This window comes from Eumetopias jubatus, unplaced genomic scaffold (assembly GCF_037043125.1).
Source record: "Eumetopias jubatus isolate StellerSeaLion01/CBP00866 unplaced genomic scaffold, mEumJub1_p1.0 scaffold_12, whole genome shotgun sequence".
Classification (NCBI taxonomy): domain Eukaryota; kingdom Metazoa; phylum Chordata; class Mammalia; order Carnivora; family Otariidae; genus Eumetopias; species Eumetopias jubatus.
Genome location: NW_028274818.1, coordinates 52,155,703 through 52,180,659, shown reverse-complemented (window position 1 = coordinate 52,180,659; position 24,957 = coordinate 52,155,703). Strand labels below are relative to the sequence as shown.

At 40.1% G+C, this 24,957-nt stretch overlaps 1 protein-coding gene and 1 pseudogene across 4 annotated transcripts in view; one reads left to right on the top strand and one right to left on the bottom strand.

Annotated features, from left to right (window-relative positions):
- RABGAP1L (RAB GTPase activating protein 1 like) overlaps positions 1-24,957 on the top strand; it is a 754,336-nt gene that overhangs the window by 577,649 nt on the left and 151,730 nt on the right. Inside the window, exon 1 of one of the 4 annotated variants that reach the window (XM_028122985.2) lies at positions 23,870-24,498. The exons of the other annotated variants lie outside the window; for them this stretch is intronic. Coding sequence (XP_027978786.1) covers positions 24,331-24,498 — 168 coding nt within the window. The 5' untranslated portion in view covers positions 23,870-24,330. Of the gene's footprint in view, positions 1-23,869; positions 24,499-24,957 lie in introns of those variants that run through there. 4 annotated transcript variants of the gene reach the window in all.
- Positions 20,349-23,843, bottom strand: LOC148162808 (male-enhanced antigen 1 pseudogene; annotated as a pseudogene).

Here is a 24,957-nt window from a genome sequence, read left to right as displayed (position 1 = left end):
GGATAAAGACCATATGATCATTTCAATACATGCCTAAAATGCATTTGACAAAGTACAGCATCATTCATGATAAAAATCCTGTGCAAAATAGGTCTAGAGGGAACATACCTCAATATGATAAAGGCCTTATATGAAAAACCCACAGCCAACATCATACTCAATGATGAAACTGAAAGCTTTTCTCCTAAGGTCAGGAACAAGACAAGGATGTCCACTCACCACTTTTATCAACATGGTACTGGAGTCCTCACCACAACAATTAGATATCATAAAGAAATTAAAGACATCCACATTGGTAAGGAAGAAGTAAAATTCTCACTATTTGCAAATGACATAACACTCTATATAGAAAACTCTAAAGACTCCACCAAAAATACTACTAGAACTGAGAAATGAATACAGTAAAGTCACAGGATACAAAATCAATGTATAGAAATCTGTTGCATTCTTTTTTTTTTTTTAAGAAAGAATTTATTTATTTGACAGAGAGAGACACAGCAAGAGAGGGAACACAAGCAGGGGGAGTGGGAGAGGGAGAAGCAGGCTCCCCTCTGAGAAGGGAGCCCGATGTGAGGCTCAATCCCAGGACCCTGGGATCACAACCTGAGCCAAAGGCAGACGCCTAATGACTGAGCCACCCAGTCGCCCCAATCTGTTGCATTCTTATACACTAATAATGAAGCAGCAGAAAGTGAAATTAAAGAAATAATCCCATTTGCAATTGCACCAAAAACAATATCTAGGAAGAAACATAACCAAAGAGGTGAAATACTTATACTCTGAAAATTATAAAACACTGATGAAAGAAATTCAAGATGACACAAAGAAATGGAAAGACATTCCATGCTCATGAGTTGGAAGAACACATATTGTTAAAATGTCTATATTACCAAAAGCAATCTACAGATTTAATTCAATCCCTATCAAAATGCCAACAGCATTTTTCACAGAACTAGAACAAACAATCCTAAAATTTATATGGAACCACAAAAGATCTCAAATAGCCAAAGCAATGTTGAAAAAGAAAAACAAAACTGGAGGTATCATAATTCCAGATTTCAAGTTATGTTACAAAGCAGTAGTAATTAAAACTGTATGGTATTAGAATAAAAATAGACACATAGATCAATGAAACAGAATAGAAAACCCCAAAATAAGCCCACAACTAAATGGTGAATTAATCTTTGACAAAGTGGGGAAGAATATCCAATGGAAAAAAAAGAAATATCTTTTCAACAAATGGTATTGGAAAAACTGGACAGCCACATGCAAAAGAATGAAATTGGACCACTTTCTTCCACCATGCACAAAAATAAAATGGATTAAAGATCTAAATGTAAGACCTGAAACCACAAAAATCCTCAAAGAGAACCCAGGCAATAATCTCTCTGACATTGGCTATAGCAACATTTTTCTAGATATATGTCTCCTGAGGCAAGGGAAATAAAAGCAAAACTAAACTATTGGGGAACACCTGGGTGACTCCGTCAGTTAAGCATCTGCCTTCAGCTCGGGTCATGATCTTGGGGTCTTGGGATCGAGCCCTGTGTTGGGCTCTCTGCTCAGCGGGAAGTCTGCTTCTCCCTCTCCATCTGTCCCTCCCCCTGCTCATGCTGTCTTTCATTCTCTCTCTCTCTCAAATAAATAAATAGGATCTTTAAAAAAAAAATTTTTTTTAAACCCTAAACTATTGGGACTACATCAAAATAAAAAGTTTCTGCCCAGCAAAGGAAATAATCAACAAAACTAAAAAGCAATCTTGGGGGTGCTTGGGTGGCTCAGTCATTAAGCATCTGCCTTCGGCTCAGGCCATAATCCCAGTGTCCTGGGATCAAGCCCCACATCAGGGTCCCTGCTCAGTGGGGAGCCTGCTTCTCCCTCTCCTTTTGCCCCCCCACTCCCCCTGCTTACTCTTTCTCTCTCTGTCAAATAAATAAATAAAATCTTAAAAAGCAAAGCAATCTATTGAATGGGAGAAGATATTTGCAAATGACATCTGATAAAGTGTTAGTATCCAAAATAAATAAAGAACTTATAAAACTCAACACCCCAAAAATGAATAATCTAATTAAAAATGGGCAGAAGACATGAACAGACATTTCTCCAAAGAACACATACAGATGGGGGTGCCTGGGTGGCCCAGTCGGCTGAGTGTCTGGCTCTTGATTTTGGCTCAGATTGTGATCTCAGGGTTGTGAGATCAAGCCCAACCAACATCGGCATCAGGCTCCATGCTCAGCAACGGAGCCTACTTGAGATTCTGTCCCTCTGCCCCTTCTCCCCCCTTGAGCATGCATCTCTCCCTCTCTCTCTCAAATAAATAAAGAAAATCTTAAAAAAAAAAAAAAGACATACAGATGGCCAACAGACACATGAGAAGATCCTCATCATCACTTATCATCAGGGAAATGCAAGTCAAAACTACAATGAGATACACCTCACACCTACCAAAATGGCTAAAATCAAAAACAAAAAACAAGGGTCAGCAAGGATGTGGAGAAAAAGGAATTCTCTTGCACTGTTGGTGGGAATGCAAACTGGTGCAGCCACTGTGGCAAACAATATGGAGGTTTCTCAAAAAGTTGAAAATATAACTACCCTATGACCCAGTAATCACACTACTGGGTATTTATCCAAAGAATACATGGATACATTTTCCCCCTATGTTTATTGCAGCATTATTTACAATAGCCAAGATATGGAAGCAGGCCAAGTGTCCATCAGTTGATGAATGGATAAAGAAGATGTGGTGTGTATGTACACACACACACACACACACACACACAGGAATATTATTCAGCCATAAAAAAGAATGAAATCTTGCCATTTGCAACAACATGGATGGAGTTAAAGAGTATAATGCTAAGTGAAATAAGTCACTCAGAGAAAGACAAATACCATGTGATTTCACTCATATGTGGAAGTTAAGAAACAAAACAAAGGAGCATGGGGGGAAAAAAGAGAAAGACACAGAGAGAGAGACAAACCAAGAAATAGACTCTTAACTATAGAGAACAACCTGATGGTTACCAGAGGAGAGGTGATTGGGGGGATGGGTGAAATAGGGGATGGAGATTAAAGAGTTCACTTACTGTGATGAAAAATAATAAAAATAAAAGAAATACAGTTGATCTAAAAAATGAAATATATGGAATGGGATTAATGTCAGATGAGACATTGCAGAAGAAAAGATTAGTGAACTTGCAGGCACAGCAACTGAAACCATTCAAAATTAAATGCAAAGAGACGAAATAATTTTAAGAAAGAAATGAGTAACAAGTTTTATAATATTTTAAAAAAGGCCTCCTGCATATATAATTGTGGGGTCCTTGAAGAAGAGGCAAGGGGGAAAGGCAGAAAAAACATTTGAAGAAATAGTAGCTGATGTTTTCCCAAATCTGATGAGAACTATAAACCCACTGATCCCAGAAATTTAGTGAATTCCAAGCAAAAGACATATGAAGAAAACTATACCCAGGCATGTCATAATCAAACTGTTCAAAACCAGTGATAAAAAGAAAATCTTAAAAGTAGTCAAAGAAAAAAAGATACAATATCTATAGCAGAACAAAGTATTATAGATTTCTCCTTAAAAACAACGCAAGCAATAAGATAGTAAAACAGCCAAAAAAAAAAAATCACGAAAATTTCTTTACAAAAGTAAGGCAAAATACTTACAGACAAGGTGCCTCGGTGACTCAGTCTGTTAAGTGTCTGCCTTTGGCTCAGGTCATGATCCCAGGGTCCTGGAATGGAGTCCCACATTGGGCTCCTTGCTCTGCGGGGAGCCTGCTTCTCCCTCTGCCTGTCTCTCTCTCTCTCTCTGTCAAATAAATAATAAAATCTTAAAAAAAAAATACTTAACAGACATACAAAACCTGAAAGAGTTCATCACTAGCAGACATAAATTACTAAAAATGTTAAAGGAAATCCTCTGGCTGAAGGAAAATGATCCTTGATAGAAACAGGAATCTGTTCCACACAAAGGAATATAGGACACTGCAAATGGTAACTATATAGGTAAATGAATAAGACTTTTTTCTTGTTTAAATTTCTCTAAAACATAACTCACTGTTTAAACAAAAATAATAACAATGTGTTATGGAGTGTGTAACATATGTAAAATAGAAATGTGTGATAATAATAAATATAAGCCAGGAGGGAAGAAATGGTAGTATACCATTATAAGGCACTTAAACTAAATGTGAAGTGTGTAATACCATTTGAAGGCAGACTGTGATAAGTTAAAGCAGCACTAATGCAACCACTAAAATAGCAAAACAGAGTTACAGCTAATAAGCCAACAAAGGAAATAAAATAGGACCATAAAAAATATTCAACCTGAAAGAAGCAGAACAGAGGAAAGAGGAGAAAGAGTAGATCAAACAAATAAAAAACACTTCAAGATGATAAACATTTATATACCTAATAAGACTTCTAAGCAGACTGACCAGGAAAGCAAAAGAGAAGACACAGATTACTAACAACAGATTCTACAAACACTGCAAAGGATAATAAAAGAACATTCTGAACAACTTTATGGCAATAAATTTGACAACTTAGATGAAATGGACAAATCTCTTGAAAACCACAAACTGCCAAAGCTCACTCAAGAAGAAGGAGATCGGGGCGCTGGGTGGCTCAGTTGGTTAAGCGACTGCCTTCGGCTCAGGTCATGATCCTGGAGTCCCGGGATCGAGTCCCACATCGGGCTCCCTGCTCAGCAGGGAGTCTGCTTCTTCCTCTGACCCTCTTCCCTCTCATGCTCTCTATCTCTCATTCTCTCTCTCTCAAATAAATAAATAAAATCTTAAAAAAAAAAAAGAAGGAGATCATCTGATGATCTCCTTTTCACAGTACATTTTATTTTGCAACTTGAAATTTTTATTAACTAGAGGAAATTGAAGCATGGTCACAGGGGTACTAAATTCCAACCTTTGGACAAAGCGGTATGTCTTGTATCTTAAGATATAGAAGCTGCTGAGAAAAACAGCATAAGATTGATATAAGAACAGATGTTTTCACAATTTACCCCCTACCTAGTCATAATTCTCTAGTTAGACTGATCAGGGAAAAAAAAAGTTCTGTGATATTGTACCATTCTGTTCTTCCACAGTTATGGACTCCTGAGGTCCCTTGCTTCTCTACCCATCCCTTTGGTGGGTTCCTCTTCCTCCTCAGGTTTTAGCCATAGATAAGTCTTTGGGCCTTGTGCATTTTTGCATTGTGTACATTCACTTTCCGAAGAAAATAAATCCTAAATTTTGTCCTAGCTCCAGTTCCAATTTTATTTTTCCAGCCACCTTATATAAAATCTTCTGTGGCCTTTGATATTTCTTTTTTATTGTCATTATTGCTATGTGGATAAGGCAGCTTACATACAGCACAACTTCAAGGGGGTGTTATTTACAGAGACAGTGGTCTGCATATCTGTACATCATGTTCGTGATTATTATACTATCTTCATTTTTTCATTCCCCCATCAAAATCTTTGAGCTAAACTCTAGTCGTATATCCTGCATCTTAATTTTATATATCATTCCTCTTTTTCTTTGTTTATACAGTCTTCCCAGCCCTTATGTTCTGGCTCAAACCCTACCCCCTTTAAAGGATATTTCCTGAGCTTTCTGCCTGAAATGAACCTCTGCTGCAATTACAAAATGTATCATTCACTTTGTCACTAACATACCGTGTCTCATTTTATTTAGATGTTTCATATATGGATGTCCTGCATTCTTCCATTAGACTATTTCTTTTTTTTTTTTGTAAGAAAGAAGATCTTTTTTTTTCTTTTTTTTTTTTAAAGATTTTATTTATTTTTGGACAGAGAGACAGCGAGAGAGGGAACACAGCAGGGGGAGTGGAAGAGGGAGAAACAGGCCTCCCGCTGAGCAGGGAGCCCGATGAGGGGCCCAATCCCAGAACCCTGGGATCACGACCCGCACCGAAGGCAGATGCCCACTGACTGAGCCACCCAGGTGCCCCCCATGAGACTATTTCTTAAAGAAGTCTGAAGCTTTCTTTTTATCTGCCAGGGTGGCAAGTGGATTTCTGCATGTTCAGCAAGCGTCCCTAATTCCAGGATTGATGCACAGAGTCGCAAAAGGCCAAAGGATTAACCTCATCCATTTTCTAGTTGTTGTATTTAAGTAGATTGCACTTCATCTAAAGCAATATTTGAAGTAGTTTTGATTTTTCCCTAATGATCTATGGTTTGTTTTCATGTTTTGTATTGGAGAGAAAGAAACCACACTAATCCTTGCTTCTTTAGATTAAATTTGTTAATTGTTTATATAGTAAATGCAGATCTTTTCACATCGATTATGTATGCCAAAACTCCTTTCTTCTGAGTATAAAAGTCCTATGTCCCAAATTTAAAATTTTTTCCAGTTTAAATAATCATGCATGGAGAGAAATTTCCCTCAAAATTACCAGTGTTAAGTACAGCTTCAGACACTGTTTCCATCCCTTTTCTCCTGTACTTAATAGAACTTTCCTAACTCCTGAAGATTGGAATAGAATTCAGATACCCTAGTTTCTCCTGTAAACTGTCCATACTATATTCACGTGGCTGGTTCTAACTTCATCACGTTATCTCTACTCCAGCTAAACTGGAAGTGGACTCAAGATTAGCCAGGCACACCTGGGGCTTGTCTGCTTTCTGTCTGTGACTAGCCTTCCAGTCTTTCTAAACCTACATGTTTTTTCATGTCCAGCTCACATCTAATCTCTGGTCATCACTTACAGTCCTAAATAGAAATAAGTCTCAGGAAATAGTCGCATTATAGCTTACATGTTAAAATAAGTGCTTTTAAATATCTGCTTTATTTTACTTAAACGCCATTTAAAGAATTTAAGGGAAGCTCTTTGATAATAATTTGTTCATTTGTTACTGTCCCTTGGGTCAGCTTGCAACTCTGCATGGGTGGCCCTTTGCATCATAGGAGAGATTAGACTGTTTGGGGGTATAGTATATTGGAGTGGGGTATGAGGGAATACCAGATAAGGTATCTAAATACATTGCTAGCTCTTCTTGAGTCAGTTTTTCAACTGAATGACTTCAGTGAAGTCATTAAATTTATGTTTATTCCTGATACATGAGATACTCAAATACAATTACAATACACATTCAAATCTGTTAATCCTGTTTGAAATTAGTGCCACCATTCTGTTGATAAATTGAGAGGTGAGTGAACATCTTTGCATCTTTGTTATTTTTTCTCTTTTATTTGAAAAATTATAGACTACTTTTATTCTATTATCCTTTCTCTTTAGGTCTCTTCATCAATTTATTATATATACCTTATCTCAGATCTCTTTTCTTTCTTTTACATCACCAGTCTGAGATCTCTCCCTGTTGTGCCAGGAAGTGGGAGAGGCTGATCCCAGCAGGTGTGGGACTGGTAGTGGATCACCTACACAAGATGGTAATACACCGTAAAGGTTGAGAGTTGAGCAGATGAACTGAAGGAGGTCACCAAGACGGGCACGAGCCATCAAGTAAGGCTGGCCTGGGATGAGTTTTAAGAACCTGAGTACAAAGCCAAGAATAGACAGAACTGTCAGGGGAGCAAATGAAAATAAGTGTAAAGAAGGGTAGCCTGGAGATGGAAGTGGGGAGGGGGCAGTTGGGGGCAGCAAGGGAGTGGGGAGTAGAGTGGGTGCTTGTCTGCAACTCGGCTTTCACATGTTCTGCAAGTTCTTGTGTGGTTGAGCCAGCTCCATTTTAAATGATCAGCCTTGGAAAGGAAGCCACCAATCTATTTTTTTTTAAATCTATTCTTAATTATTAAATTATAAATGCCTCCTCCTTAATTATAAAATAATGGCAGGTGGTGTATTTCAAATAGGACCCATTTTGTTCTTGGTGATATTTAAATAGGCTCTTGGAAAGTTTTTCTTCTTCTCCTCCACCTCCCCTTTCCTTTTTGTATAGAATATACCGCAGTATTTCAAAATATACTGTTAACAGATAGGTGATTGTAAAACAGAAAATTAAGTCTTTTAGATTGTTTGTTTTTCACTTGGCTACCACTTTAATAAAATAAGCAATTTCAGTAAATATATATATAAACACATACATATAAATTGTAGTTATCATGACTTGGTACTTTACGCTAGATTTAGGCAATTTTAGGGTAAATAGAAGAAATCAAAGAAATTCCTGCTGAGCACAGTTGTAGTTGGTGCATTCCTATTGGAAAATAATGTGTTCTCATTTCAGAGCAGACAACAAAGCTGACACTGGTATTTAATGAGCTGAAGGAATAATGCCTCTTTTAAACACATGACCATTCAGGTCCTGCAGGAGCTTTTGAGCACGATTATTCCAGTGCTGACCCTACAGCCTATATGACTTCTCCACTCTTAGGTGCAGACCGTAGGCCTTATAGTGGTGACACCTGCTCTCAGGCCCCATTGTCTTGCATACGGTGAAATAGTTATGTATTAGACTTTTAGTTCTTGAAGTTTGGATAGATTTCTCAACTTTCATTCATAGGAAAGAAAGAAATAAAAACCATACGTAAATGTAAAACAAATGGAAGTTGGAATGTAATTCTTCGGTTAATTTATCTAGCCTGGCTGACTTCATTTCAGACATCTTACCCACTCACTTGCAGCTTTTCTCTTACCTAAACGTAACAGCTTATAGGGGGACATGCGGGAGTGTCTTCCATCTGCCACAAGTGACTTCCATGTCATTTTCTTGAATGTGCTTTCAATCCTGTTATTAGTAAATTCTGAGTATCTGCCTCTTGGGCAAATAAAGAAACCTTTGAGAACTTTAATGATTGGATTTTCAATACTGATTACTTATAGCTAAGTAAGTTACTACTTCCTTCAACACATATACTTTGTTTCCATATAAAATGGTAAATATTTTTTAATTTAACACTCCCCTCCCCCATATATTCTACACACTAAAGTCCAAACTAAAACAATGACTTCTGGACTTGCATTTGTGTCTGTCCTGCAAAGTGTCCATTTGTCCACTGATCCACCTCCAGAGAGCTAGCCTGTCTCATGAGGAGAGCCTCCACACATCTTTGCATCTTTGTTATTTGGGGGTATAGTATATTGGAGTGGGGTATGTGAAGTCATTCAGTTGAAGAACTGACTCAAGAAGAGCTAGCAATGTATTTAGATGCCTTATCTGGTATTCCCTCATACCCCACTCCAATATACTATACCCCCAAAAAGTCAAATTTGTTTGTTTCTGAAGGAACTACCAAGTGATAGCATATTGCTAAATTATTTGAGTTTTATTTATTTTCTTATGGCTTTTACACTGTTTTACTATGTATTAGCGTTTTCCCTCTTTTCTTTTAGGAATCCATAAATATTGCACTTGCTTTCATTTTGACCTTTCTTCTTACTCATTTGGACATTAAATAAAATAGACACTTACCATCCCCTAGTGTAATACATGTCTTTTTAAAAATTAAGCTCCTAGAGCACCTCTGTGGCTCAGTCGTTTAGCGTCTGCCTTCGGCTCAGGTCATGATCCCGGGGTCCTGGGATCCAGCCCCACGTCGGGCTCCTGGCTCAGCAGGGAGTCTGCTTCTCCCTCTGCCCCTCCCCCTGCTCATGCTGTCTCTCTCTTTCTGTATCTCTGTGTCTCAAATGAATAAATAAAATCTTAAAAAAAATAAATAAAATAAAAATTAAGCTCCTATTCTAATCTGTTTATAACTCACTTCTTCATTTGAGCATCTGTTATTCATTTATTTACTCAATATTTATTTAAATAATCTGTGACCACAGTGACCAGGAGCTGTTGGGTAGTGGACATGCCAAGATGAATATGTTGTAGTTAAGTCAAGGGCTTCACAGATAAGTAGGGAAGATAGATATACAGATGATTGCCACGGAATGATTGTTACTGCGTGGTTATGAAGAAACGGGGCAGGATGCAAAGGCAGAGGAGGGAGGTGATGATAGGGATGACTTGAAAGAGAAAGTGACATTTGAGTCTTAACTAGCAAGGAGGGGCACCTGGCTGGCTCAGTCGGAAGAGCGTCTGACTCTTGATCTTGGGGTCATGAGTTCAAGCTCCACATTGGATGTATAGATTACTTAAATAAATAAAACTTAAAAAAACTAACAAGGGAAGGCAAGGAATGATATTTTGGGCAATGAGAACAGCATATGTGAGAACCAGAAATATCATAAAATACAGCATGTTGGGGAAGAAGCTTCATGAGAACATTGGGCTTAAGGTGTCAAGGTGACAGATGTATTGGAAAGGCAGGAGAGGTCTAGATTGTCTGAAGGGTGTTTTATTGTTAGGGTTGTGTGCTAACCTTTTAACCTGTGGGCCAGAGGCTACCTTCAAATAGTTACATAATTAGGTGTGGTGTTCTAGGAAGAAAATTTTGGAGACAGTGAGAAGTAAAGGGAAATGTGGAGAGACTGGTAATAAACATGGAGAGTGGTTAAACTATTAGGATAGACCAGGGGAGAAATCACGAAGGCCTTTTGAACCAAGGCTGTGACAGTAGGGATGGAAAGGGCAGGGTATGGGGACCTGAGCAGCGTTTCCCAGGTGCCGCCAGGGAGACATGGGAATGATTAGATGTGCTTGAGGATAAATGCTAAGTCATTGCTATTTTCATTGCTATTCTTTCCTTTATTTCTCTCTTTCTTGTCCTCTTTACAACTTCCCAGTCCTGTCCTGTCTTTAATTTTAAGGAAAGGAGCTGCATATAAAATGCTTTTTGTAGGGAAGGCAGCTTATTAGACTTCACATAGTCTTACTTACTGCTCATTTAGTGATAACCAGTGTGTCTCTAGATGATTGGGTAGTGCTATCAGATCAGCTTCTGCTTGGTTCCGCCTAAAGCATCAGGGTTTGAACTCCATTAATAGACTCTCAGAGAAAGTGACCAAACCAACTGGTCTTTTAGCCAAATTTAGTGCCTCAAAATCAACAACTTTGAGGGAGGATTCATATGACAGGAGGCATTTCACTTCCTCTATGGTGTGCCCTTTCCTGATTTGGTAAAGAATATTATCTCTAGCAATTTTGTATCAATGAGTTATATAAAAGAAGACATAATAAGCCACATGTACTTGGAAAGTTACATGAATATAATGAAGAGCTATTTTTCCTTTATGATGCTTCTCAGATTTAAGCATTGCTCCGTGTCCATGGCAACCACGCCAGTCCAGGCTTTCTTCCTCTCACATTTGGCTCACTGCAAGAGCTTTATGACTTGTCTACCTTCAGTCTCTTCCTCTCTCATACTCCCTTGCCCTCTGCTACCAGATTAATCTTTCTAAAGATTTGTCTTCATTGTATTATTCACCTGTCTGTTGTCTGATACAAGCCCATCATCTGGCATTCCATTTTCATCATAATCTGGCCTCAGATATACCTATTAGGCACGTTATTGCACAGTCATGGGGATTCCCTAATGTCCCAGTCATGGGCCTTGTTTCTGCTCCAAGTCTATAATGCCACTGAGGATAGAGACCATATTACACACTAGTTTTATATCCCACTAGCAACAGGCACAACTCTGGGCTTATGGTGTGTACATAGAGAATTGAGTATTTCCTCTTCACCTTTTACCCCTGAGCTCATTTAGTCCTCTCTATTCCCATTTGGTCTAAGGGGTGTTTCAGCTTATTTTGTGTTGTTAATTTCCTCCTCCTTCCCAAAGTAGTTGACAGTTTTATAGCATATATTATCCAAAGTTTGCAGGACATTTTAAAAACCAATATTATATCATTTTTAAATATAGAAACCTCTCTCTACCAAAAACCACAATGATTCAGCTACTTGCATGTCTAAAATGGTTTCTGCAGTTTTAGGTGGCTAGTCTTTATGATGGTTATAGATTCATAGTAGCCTTTTTTGGAAGCCTAACATTTGGTGTTAATCCTGGCATTACTACAGTTAACCAGGTAGACCTTTTGTACAAAGGTGTGTATAGACATAGGTTCAGGGGGATAAAAACAACCTGACACTCATGAAAGATATATTCTACAATGCTTTTAAATTTTTTAGTGCCACTATGATATTTTTATTCAGTGTCGTTTTTTATAAAATTGAGATAAAATAACTGCCTTGTCATAAGAACATAGAATAACTGTGAAGAACAAAGACTATAAGGTAAGCTTACTTACCATCTGCCACACAGGAGTAACTAAATTCATTCCTCAGTAAACCCACAAGTTGCTGTGTTATGGCCTTGTGGGGTCTCTCAGGGAGAGCTGAAACCATAAATATTGAATCTATAAATGTCAAGGGGTCATTTTAGTTGACTCCCGGTTGCTAAAGAAAAGAGAGATTCAGAAGGCCCTGTAAAATAGTAATCCTTTAAAGATGAATGAATGAATGAATGAATGAAAAAAAGAAGCTGAAACCAGAATCTTATTTTACATTTATGTTTTTCTCTACTAACTTCAGTAAAGATCATTTAAAGCTCTCCCTCCTCTCCCCCATGAGCCTTGCCCTAACATTTTCTAGTTGGAGAAAGAGATCATACATGAGAAAGAAGTAAACAGTTTCAAGTAGTGATGAATGTTGTGAAAGAAAGAATACAAGAGAATCCAGTGTGTTACTGCTCTCCATTAGGTAAGATGTTACGAGAAGCCTCTGTGAGCAAAGTAACATTTGAGCTGAATGACATAGTGGACCAACCATGTGACGACCAGAGGCAACAGCAAGTACAAAGGCCCTAAGGCAGGAGAGGGTCTGTGTGTTCAAAACAGAGAGGGGGCCAGTGTGAGTGGGGCACAGTGAGTGAGATGCAGACAGGAAGGAGGTGTGGTCAGGGGGCTGGGCAGGGGCCAGAGCAGTAGAGACATATAAACAGTAGCAAAATGTTGGCATTGGGGTATGAGGGGAAGCCAGTATAAAAGTTTTAAGCAGGGAGAAATTGTATCTGATTTATGGTTTTAAGACATTTGGATTGAGGGATTCTGGTGTGTGGAATGTGAATTGAAAAAGAAGCAAGAATGGAGACAAGTCAGACGTTATTTCAGAAGGCCGAGTCAGGACGTGATCATAGCTTGGACTAAGGTGGTGACAGTGAAGATGGAAAAAGAAGACAGATTCAGATAATTTTGTAGAGAGAGCTGATAGGGCTTGTAGATCAATTGGACTTGGAAGGCTTAGGGAAAGTGGGAAATCAAGCAATCAAGGATGTTGTAGAAATCGGCAGATGGATTTTGCAAAGGGGCACTTGGCTGGCTCCGTCAGAAGAGCAGGCAACTCTTGATCTCAGGGTTGTGAGTTCGAGCCCCACGTTGGGTGTAGAGATGACTTAAAATAAAAACAAAAAATACTGACTTGCAAAACATGAACAAATCATTTCTTTTAGCAGTGATCTCATTACCACATATTATAGGAATGGAGTAAGACCATGCATGGAGGTGGATGGCGCAGCGTCTGGCCCACAACAGGCACTTGTCAGATTTTTATTCTTACCTCCACCTCAGCACATTTTTATTAGGAATTTGTATTCTCATGTTACTCATTATTTAAGTCACCAGATTTCAAGCAAATGATTAGAAGGTCCATCAGGGAATATTGTATGAGATTCAATCATTCATCAACTCAGTAATTATTTCCTGAACTCTTTGTATATGTAGTCACTCTGTTGGGTGCTAGGAACACGTTGGTGAGTGAAGCAAATGCAAAATGTTCCCTTAAGGAGCATTCTGTCTGGTGGGGTCAATTATTTCCCTAATAAAATATAACTAGTTATTAAATCACACCTGGCATAATTGAGAGGAATATCATGACATAATATGAGAATATCTGTTCACGGCTTTTGTATTTTCCCTCATTTACCTCATTCATTCCCATATTTCACCAGTGATTTCTAAACCCATCCCTTGGCTCCAGATTCATCTTTCCCATGGCCTGTAGAACATCTCCAAAAGATTGCCACATATTTCTTGCTAACTCCATTCATCCTGCGTCCTTTCCTGGCCACAATGCTTTCCCTATCAGTTATTACCTGTACTATCATCCTAGTTTACCAACCTAGAAATATCACAGTCGTGAATAATGTTAGCAACTTCATAAGATTACTGTTTTAAACCTTATTTCCTTAATGAAAAATGAGACTCAAAGAGGTTAGCTTTCCTCAAGTCACACAGTTACTGGACATCAAATGTTGGTTTTAAATACAGGTCTGTCAGGGGTGCCTGGGTGGCTCAGTCATTGAGCGTCTACTTTCGGCTCAGGTCATGATCCAGGGTCCTGGGATTGAGCCTCACATCAGGCTCCCTGCTCGGCAGGAGGCCTGCTTCTCCCTCTCCCACTCCCCCTGCTTGTGTTTCCTCTCTCACTGTGTCTCTCTCTGCCAAATAAATAAATAAAAAATCCTTAAAAAAAAATAAATACAGGTCTGTCTGACATCTCAGTTTTTGTTCTTTCAGTAACAACATTTTGAAGGATTGTTAAAATTTTTAAAGGAAAAATTGATGGAGGAAAAACATTCTAGAAAGAGGGAAGAGCATCCTAAAAGGCTCAGAAATATTAAAGCACCAATATCTCTAATCAGAGAAATGCTTATCTTTCATTCTCCTACACATATTTTATCCATTTTGAATGCTGAACCATTTTGAGAAACAATTATGGGGTAGCCATTATGTAACTGCCTCGGCTCAGTTTTTAGGACAAGAAGAAGGATGGTACATGATACCTATCTCTAATTGCCTTAGCAGGGGAGAGGGATCCTAACCATTGATTTCCATGCAACTCATTTAAAATATAAGCCTGCAAGTGCTGTGCAGGAGACAGCACAGGTGGAAACATGGGAAGCAAACAGCGGGCCAGCTGTCCCAATGTGGGATTGAAGGGTGGTTCCTGCAGGAGGTAATATCAGAATTGAATTTTGGCAGATTAAGGAAAGGTAAGTGAATTAGAGGGGAAGCACAGTTCAAGAAAAGGAGAAAGCAAGAACAAAGATCTGGAGACATGGAATTGCCAGGTATATGCTGGGAACTCCAAGTACCTTCAGTATTGTACACAGTGGAGACCCCAGCATGTCATACCTAGGGCTGATCTCAAAGCAGAAGAGCTGGGAGTGGAGAAGAGGGGATAGTTTTGAGAGATAGTGAGGAGGTTGAATCCACTAGACTTGAATGATGGGTGAGAGGTAGAGGGGGGTAAAAGGGGGACTCTGGGATGACACCCTGGTGCCTACTGTATAATTGGGCAGATGGGGAACCCATTAGCCAGGATAGGAAATGTCAGAGGAGGATCTGTGCTGGAGAGGAAATGGTGACTTTGGACGCTGAGATCAAGTTACATGTGAGGCTGCATATATCCTGTAAGGAGATAGATACACAGGTTGGCAGCTCTGGAGAGAGGGCTGATCTGTGGCTGTTGTTGTTCAGTAGTGATTAACAAGAAGGGTATGGATAGGATCACCAGGGTACAGGTGGTGCTCTTTGAGCATAAGTTTTTACTCTCTTTTTGTTTCCATCATTTCTTTTAGAACCCAAGACACACTAGTCCCTCAGTATATTCATAGTGACAAGACTGTGTAAATCCTGTTGTTTGCACTGGACTAATTTGATTAGCCTCTAGGATCCAGTCTGTTTAAGTCTACTTCCTTCACTGTTTAATAACTCAAGTTAGATTTTAAACATTTGGGGGCTCCGTGGGGAGCCTGCTTCTCTTTCTCTCTTTGTCTGTCATGAATAAGTAAAATCTTTAAAAAAAGAAAGATTTTAAACATTTGGTAGTTATTCAAAAACTATAGTTGCAGTTACCACTTACTAGTAACATGATCTTGGGCAAGTCCCTTCACTGTTCCAAGCTCAGGTGCCTCCAATGTGAAAAGGTCATAATTGGTTGTTAGGATTAAATGCAGTAATGCAGACTCTAAGGGCTTGCATATTTCATAGCCTTTATCGATACTGAATAAATAATAACTATTATCATTCATACTCTTAGTTACTCACATATCTACCAGACTTTGTGATGTATATGTCACTTTGCTAGGCCCTGCATGGAACAAATAGGGGTATGAGATAGGTAAAGGAGCCCACCACGCAGGGAAGACCCCTGTGTAGCTGGTCTACTATGGTCACAGAAGTCAGCCTGTGGCAATACTGAGTATCTGCAGGAACTGAACTCCCATGGGAGGTGAAGAAGGAGCAGATCACCTCCAGTGAAAGTAGAGGAAAAATCACCTCCATTCTCACCATTTTGCTACCTCTGAAATTCTACTGAATCCATCTGAAGCTGTGAGGCCGGAGGCAGGGGCAAGGAAATAGTACAGCCAGACTACCTATTACCATCGTTATTCCAGAACATGGATTTGTCTATGCAAAAAAGCCCTGACTGTCCCCATCTGACATATTCATTTTATGGAAACAAATTCACTTGCTAATACATGGGCTCAACCATATAACTACTCCACTGAAAATATTATTTTTCACAGTGACAGCTATTAAACTACACTTAGCATGCTTTGTAACATGAAGATGCCAGAGTTCGCAAATTGAATAGAGAACTGGAGGTGGACCATGGGAAGAAGGTAGAGGCAATTCACAACTTACCAAGATGAATAAAGCACCTTATTTTTAATAGCCATGACAAACAGTACACCCGTACACTCATACACACATGTAAAAATAAAAAGTAAAATGCTGATCCAGCATGAGAGAATCAAGAAACAGTCTGGATTCTATAGATCATTATTTTAATCTGATTAATTTAACATAAAAAACAGGCCCCTGCTAACATTTGTTTATGCTTCTGCTTACCTTGAAAATAAATGTGAGCCTTAAACAATCTGCCCAGGGAATGGAATGAATGAACTGAGACAGCATTCCATTTTCAAGCCTGCATCACTAACATGGCTTTAAGAAAGCTGCTCTTAAGTGGACACTGTGGCTGAGCTGCCAGGGATGTAGCCTCTTTAACTGTGTGATTGAAGAAGAGAGTGCTCCTCACTTAAGAACTGAGAAGGCAGATGTCCTTTATTATCGTGTGTGTTCAGAAGTGATTATTCTCAAGGCAGGCTTTTGGATGCCCCTCTCAACTCAAATCTATGAATCTTAGATTCTTTCATAGCAGAGAGCAGGCAAAGGCTCTGGGTCAATTCCATATGAAATAAAATGGTGAAGCACAGTTTTCCTAATAGGATAGTTGTTTGTTTGTTTGTTTTTGTAATCGGCTACATTAATTGAAAGACAACAACACTGCAGGAAATGCAAGGTTCCCTGCTAAGCAACTGGACTCTGGGATCTTGGCTTCCTGGCTCTGCCTAGAGCAAGTTTTATGATCCTAAACCGGTCACTTATCCGTTGCCTCAGTCTTATCATCAGTAGGATAAACATGTTAGACTCTGATGCTTTCTAGGGTCTAACAACACCACATTATTTTGGACATGCTATCTGGACATGCTGTCATGTCCAGAATATCCTTCTTGGTGTGGGTAGTCCTTTACTGAGGGACATTGGCCAAAAAAGTGTGTTCTGCCCAGGAGGTAGGATTGTGAACACTTTAGAATGGTCCAGAAACCAGGTTATAGGAGGTCCAGTTAGCAGGGATGGTGAACTCGGAGAAAAGGAAATTAGGACTGCCTTCAAATATTTTAATTAATGTTACATAAAGAAAGTAAACTTAATTCTATATATTGTTGTTATAAAATGTATCATTATATTGTTATAAAATATATTCCCCAACCCAGTGACTAGAAGTTTCGCATTTCTGGCTTACTGCAAGTAGTACTTTCTAAACAGATAAATGTCCAATAATAAAATAAGCAGCCTTTTGAGATAATTGTCAATAAAGATAAGGAAGTTGAGGCAAAATGATCAACTCAAAGAGACTGTAAAAGTTCTTGCACTAATAAAGGCATTAAGCTAGAATTTGACCGCAAGAATTGCTACAGTGACTATTCAGCATGTTATTAAATTATTGTTGGTGGGAGAAAGTTCTTTCTTCTATTAAAAAAAAAAAAAACAATACCTTTAACGTGGTTATGCCTTAAGTCTTATGAGAGGTCAGACCATTCTTAAACACTAGGTAAGTCTATAATATTTTACAGGAATCTTTTTTCCCCTTTGAATTCCTATAAACTTGTTACCTGAACTACCCACCACGATGTCAGTTAATTATGTATTTTATTTTGTACTCCAATTCTTCAGGGTATGAATTCCAGCTACAAAATAATGAGACTCATTTCCCTGTGATACAGCCTATATGCTCAGTCTCATTACATTTCATTTTAGCCTTTTCTTCAAGTAGCGTGAATAATACATAAAGTTAGAAGCAGCATCTGGTGTATCCTTCTACCTCCGGAAGCATGTAGCAGAGCTTGAACTTGAATGGCAGAGTGTGTGCTGTGCAGGATTTTACATGTATGCCAAGATACCAATACTACTTACTGTGTCATCTTTATTTGACCTGTTTGTTGGATCTTAGGAACTTGCCAAATTATTGAGAGTTCATCTTTTAGGAAGTCATCTATCCAGGGGCATCTGAGTGGCTCAGTGGGTTAAGTATCTGCCTTGGGCTCAGGTCATGATCCCCAGGTCCTGGGATGGAGCCCCAAGTCAGGCTCCCTGCTCAGTGGGGACCCTGCTTCTCCCTCTCCCTCTGCCCTCCCCCCTGCTCATGTTCTGTCTCGTGTTCTCACTCTCTCTCAAATAAATAAATAAAATCTTTAAAAAAATAAAAAAAATAAAAAGTTGTCTATCCTACAAAAAAGAAATAACTAGAGAATTCAGTTTTTGCCCTTTTACCTTTCCAAGTTGAGAAGAGTATAGGTCCTTTCCTACTTATTGCTAAGTGTTTAAATCTTCAAGGTTACAACTGAAGAGGCAGTTGGTCTCACAGGAATGTCTTTTATCGGTATTTGGCTAATTCTCTTTTTAATAATACGTTCAGAGTCCTTTTTGTCTTTCTCACCCTAAACCAGGTGAACACAATGCATTTTATACTTGCTCTCCTCTTCTATAGGACTTCCTGGACAGACTAGCACTCACCCTCTTCTAGGCACTTTATATGCATTAACTTACTAAGTTCCTAGAGCAACTTGGCTAGATATGTGACATTAGCATTTTACAGAGACTCAAAGAATATTAAGTAATTTACCTATGTCATACAAGTAAATATGACTAAACGATAGTATAATAAGCAATGCCCTGTTTTGCTCCTAGAGATATGTTTAATTCTCCTTACTCTTGGGTTTAGGTCCAGGTCAGTCCCACTAGTAGGAGCCTACTTTTGTCCGCATCCATTGTGAATACCAAAGATGTGACTAGATCATTACACAGTGTTGTTCTTCCTTTTATGGTGTCCACATCCTGCTTTATCTTTGTTTGAATGCGTCTCTGAGTTTAAGCTCTTGCAGATTAGAAAATGTTTCCTTTTTCACTGTAACCCCTGAAGTAACTACTTAGCATGTTTTTTTGCACTCAGTGTTCTTAATTACAATTCCATAAAATTAAGTCGAATATGCTTTTCATTTTACAGTGGGAGTCTGTTTATGTCCTGCACATGTCCAGCAATCATGACACAGTGGAGTGGCTTAGGGAGAGCACTCAAGCACGAGGCTCTGATTAGGACTGCCCCACCATCCACCTGATTCTGGCACTCCAGAGAGAGAGCCTTCTATTTTTTAGACCATGGCTTAGGGACCATTGCCTCGTCCTCTTTTCTTTTCTCTCTGCTTCATTGCATGATTCATCCAAATTTCCCATATTAGCTTCAGCTTGCTGTTGAACCTCCTTACAGATTGTTTTTAAAAAAATCTTCATACTAGTTTGTGTAAGGAAATTTGAGAAATCATGTATTTTTAACTGGTTAATTTAGAAGAGTTTTTTCCTACCATTAGTTTCGTCTTTGAACTACTTTATAACTCAAAAATTTATTTCTCAGAAGTGTACTGTACTGAATCTCATCAGCAGTAAATAAATTACTTGGAGAGTTGGGGAGGAAGAAGAGAAAATGCTCACTGAGATGACTCACTCTTGTATGGCTTCAAAAATGCCTGAATCCATTCTTCCATTTCACCAAGTGATGTTCTAGAAGAGTTATTTTACCTGATACTGATCAACAGCTTATTCTCAAAGGACAGCCTGAAAAATTATGGAAATGTTGAAAACAAGGATGATTCTGGGGATGGGGGGCTGCTTATTAGAGGGTGCTTTATTCTCCATAGGGTGATACCTGCCGAGACGGGTTGGGATTGGGCTGATGTCCCCATATATGCAGAACTGAATCAGCAGGTTTCTGAGAAGTCCAGTTCACCTTGTGGTAGAAAGGAAGACGAGAGGATGGGGATGGACATTACAACCTGGGATGTGTTCATTCCTCTGCGGGTTCTGGCCTGGAGTGCAGGGAGGTGAGACCCCTCTCAGTGTGGTCATTTCCAGGCAGGGGATGCCTTCTGGGTCCAGAGGGCCTTCTGTACCGTGTCTTCCCACTGGGAATTCTAGACCTTCAGCCTTTGCCCTTTTCACCAGCTCAGCATGTTCTGGGTCCATGGGAACAGAGCTGTAGTGGCTCTGTGCTGTTGTTCCCTTTCCATCTTCATCCTCACTCTTAACTGTGGGTCTGGCCTGTGAAGCCCGAGGACCTGGATCCACTTCCGCGTGTCAGCAGCTACATCTTCTCCTTCCCCCATAGTGCTGGCTCTGCCTTCTCTGGTTCAGCATCTTGGTTCGGGGGCCTCCCCCCACTTCCCCCTTCCTCCTGTTCTTCCTCAGGCTGCTCACTGCTCCAAACCCCATGCCTTCTGCAGGGCTCTGGTGTGGCCCCAGTTCCTCAGGCTGGTTGGGGAAGGTATGCTCTGGACCCATGTCATCTCCCCACAAAACCACTGCTGCTCTCCCAGGAGGGGCCACTCAGAGCCCAGCCTGAACCTTACCTTCACTTCCTCAAGGATAATGCATTTTTGAGGGGCAGGATGATGGAGAGATGAGGAAAACTGAAATACAGGACCACTTGTTTGTAATTGTTTTAAGTGTAACTCGGTTTGCTCATTAAAATAGCATACTTTGGCTATTACATTTAATAGAACTTCTTTTGTGAGCATCAGAGCCAAACCATAGTTCTGAAGTCTTTTGATTAATTTTGACTTCTTACCAGAATCCGTTTGGGCAAGATATTCTTTGTTTCTGGTTTATATAAGAAAAAATAAATGCTTCTGCCAGTGTTCTTTGAAACCAAGTCAGTTGCATGGAAACATTTCCCCTAGCTTTTAAAAAATATATCAATCCAAAAAAAGTCCTATAAGCAAAAGAGTCACTGAATTCTCCCTTCCTTTGCAAGTAAAAATGTCCCTTTGTTCTTTTTTTTTTTTGTCCCCTTGTTCTTAAACGAGAAGCTTCCATGACAGTGCTTTTCACACTTACACAGCAGTAGCATAGTCTTTTCAAACAGAATCTCCTGTAACTCCAGTATGTAAACAAGGTAAAAATGGAGCTATTCCCTGAGGGGGGTGTGTGTGTTTGTGTGTGTAAGGGTAGGCTATGAAAGGCCCAGAATCTTTGCCCTCAGCCTTACAGTCTCCCCCTTCCAGCTGAACCAGCCCCACCCTGGGTAGCCCATCAGACATTTCCTCCAGAACCTTAGGGATCTGAATATCTGTATCTGTATCTATATCTATATCTATAGGTATAGATAGATGTCATATTCTAATGGTTTTGATCATTTTACATTAAAATCTCTAGTTTTTTAAGAAATTATTTTTGGAGGGGCACTTAGGTGGCTCAGTTGGTGGAGTGTCCAACTCTTGATTTTGACTCAGGTCCTAATCTCAGGATCTTGAGATGGAGCCCTGCAGCGGGCCAGCGCTGGGCATGGGGCCTGCTTAAGATTCTCTCTCTCCCTGCCCCCGCCCCCAGCACACACACGCTCTTTCTCTCTGTATATAAAAAAGAAAGAAAAATCAGGACGCCTGGGTGGCTCAGTTGGTTAAGCATCTGCCTTCGACTCAGATCATGATCCCAGGGTCCTGGGATCGAGTCCCACATTGGGCTCCCTGCTCAGTGGGGAGCCTGCTTCTCCCTCTGCCTGCTGCTCCCCCTGCTTATGCTCTCTCTCTCTCTGACAAATAAATAAAATCTTAAAAAAAAAATCATTTTGGGGGGAAAAAGAAAAATAATTTATGGAAGAAATAAGGGCTTGACAAACAATATATAAATATCTTATTTGAGATTTTGTTAATACTCAGGGCACCTGGGTGGCTCAGTTGTTAAGCATCTGCCTTCGGCTCAGGTCATGATCCCAGGGTCCTGGGATCGAGCCCTGCATCGGGGCATCCTACTGCACGGGAAGCCTGCTTCTCCCTCTCTGACGGTGTCTCTCTCTGTCAAATAAATAAAATCTTAAAAAAAAAAAAAGAAACAAAAGGTTTTGTTAATACTCGAAATGTTTAACAAAAAAATGTTTTATTGAGTTTTGGAAAAAGGAACTAAACAATATTCTGTTAAGGCAGGCAATATTTCCCTTTAACCCCAATTCTGTAATTAATCTATTTTTTTTTAAGATTTTATTTATTTATTTGACAGGGAGAGACACAGCGAGAGAGGGAACACAAGCAGGGGGAGTGGGAGAGGGAGAAGCAGGCTTCCTGCGGAACAGGGAGCCCAATGCGGGGCTTGATCCCAGGACCCTGGGATCATGACCTGAGCCGAAGGCAGACGCTAAACGACTGAGCCACCCAGGCACTCCTGTAATTAATCTATTTCTTTAACCAAGATCAGAGAGATAAGCTGATGTTTCTATTTTGTTACTTACAGAGATCTATAACTCTTATTTGTCAGAGCAGGAAACTTAAGACTCAGAAGGAACCAGCTGTGATTCTCTAGTCCTCTTATTCTATCATACTACAACTTACATGGAGAAACTGATCTGGTATTCACCCCAGAACCGCAGAACAAGATTCTGAATATGATTAGTTAATTGTTAGCTAAAGTTTAGAAACTGCTCCTAAAGGGGATCTTGTCTTTTTGCCTTCATTTGGCTGTAACTGATTATTCACATCAAGGAACTTAATATGACACATACTAAGACTGTAAAATTTTAAAGCATGGATAATCCTAAGTTATATTATTAGTAGGGAAGGATTAATTTGAGCACAGAGCATCAAAATAATGTTTTGAGCTATTAAATGAGTGTTTATCAGGGTCTGTGGCTTAAAGTTATTACTGCTCTGAGAATCTCAACTTTAACGGTTCCTTAGATGTATGTTCCTTATTGATGTTGTAGGTTTTTCTGTTTTGTCATACTGCATGTTTATAGAAATCTTACTTTTAATTATGGCTTCCCAGAATGCTGAAATGCTTCACATTCTAGCATTGCAAAAGTCATTATTATTGCATAAACACTGCAACTTGAGGGTGTGTCGTTTCTTGGAAGCTCGGTCTTGGCTCTCTGTTTATCTTGTATCGTTTCACCCTAAACCTCTCTTCTGTAGAGCTTTCAGTCATCGAACCAGGATTGGAGCATCCCACTTTAAATACTCAGCATAAAATCAGACTTTTATCTGTTGTCCTTATTAGAAAGCAAGAGTAAAGAAAGGTCAGCCTTTTAGCTGGCCAGCTGTCTGGTCCTTCTGTGAGCATTCCATGTCAAGAGAAGCTAGTTGTCTGTCTCTGGCTTTCGGCTTCAGCAGCATAAGCCGTCAGACTCACACTGATTGAAGGTGGACTGGGAGGGAGAAGCACATCTGTCCAACGGCTCGCCATTGGCTTCTTATTACAGCATTCTCCCCCGAGACACTCTGCATGCTCATTCACCTACCTCCTCCTCTTCCCTCCCCTTCCTCCCCTACCCCTTCATTACTGATTCCCAGCGAGAGGCGTCGGCGGCCGCAGCGCCGCTTGTCACGAATCAAGGATTGCAATGAGCTCATCCTTTTCTCCTTGCAGCTTCACAACTGCCCTGGCTTCCCGGCTGCCGCTGCTTCTGTCTGCTCACACGCGCACACACACACACACACACGCACGCACGCACACGCGCGCACACACACGCACGCACGCACACGCGCGCGCGCACACACACTCACATGCTAGACCCTTCTGAGCTGCTGGTACATTTTAACACATGTATCTGAACTCTCCTGCATCACTCTTGGCCATTTTCTTGCATTCGATTGCTTTTGCCGTTTTTTTATTTAGATCAAAATTTGATTTCATTTTCCAGTCTACTTTGGGGCTCTTGCACAGTGGATAATTTAGCCAAAATGTTCTTGCTGTGGAGACGTTAGCTGACAATTCCCACCACAGCCTGGCTTGTGCGTGCTCCTGGGGAGACCTAAGCCTGGCTCCCCTCCCACTGCAGTTCTCAAAATTGTGGATAAGAGATCCAGCTTTCTCATTCTGGATACCTACTTACTGCTCATGGAAGAAGGGGTGCCCTGCCCAGCCCCAGCTGCTAAGCTCACACCTCCTGTCAAAAAGTCCCAGGACATGCACGACGAGAGGAGCAAGCTGGTGAATGAGTATGCATGTCGGGTGCTGGAACTTCTGGGGATGGGGCATCGTCTGTTTGTGCCTCGGCTTCTGGCGGTGAGACTGTTTTTCATTGAACTTCATTTGTAAGGAATCTGCCACCCTCTGTGAGAATTCCTGTATCCCTAAAAGAGGCTTGCAGTCTCCTTTTTCTTCTCCTCTTCCCCACACTACCAAGCAGGAAGTGCTCAGTGGCCGCTGCCCTGGGGCTCTGGCTGAGCCTGCTCCAGGCCACTCCTTAATTGGCTAGAGGAGATCTGGCTCTTTTCTAAAAGCCAAGGGCCACATTAGTGGCATTATCTCTGTGGCAGGGGGAAAAAAAAAAGCGTTTTTCTGGCTGCCTAGACTCAGCAATAAAGCAGAATACCCAAGCGCTTGATGTAGGCATTCCGTTATTTACGTCTCCAGAAGGGTTAAATTTCACAACAGACGTTATTGCTACCTATCTAGGCTACTGTGGTTTGCGTTCTAACCTCACCATTTGATTGCCAACTTGATTTTTTTTTTCCTGGATAG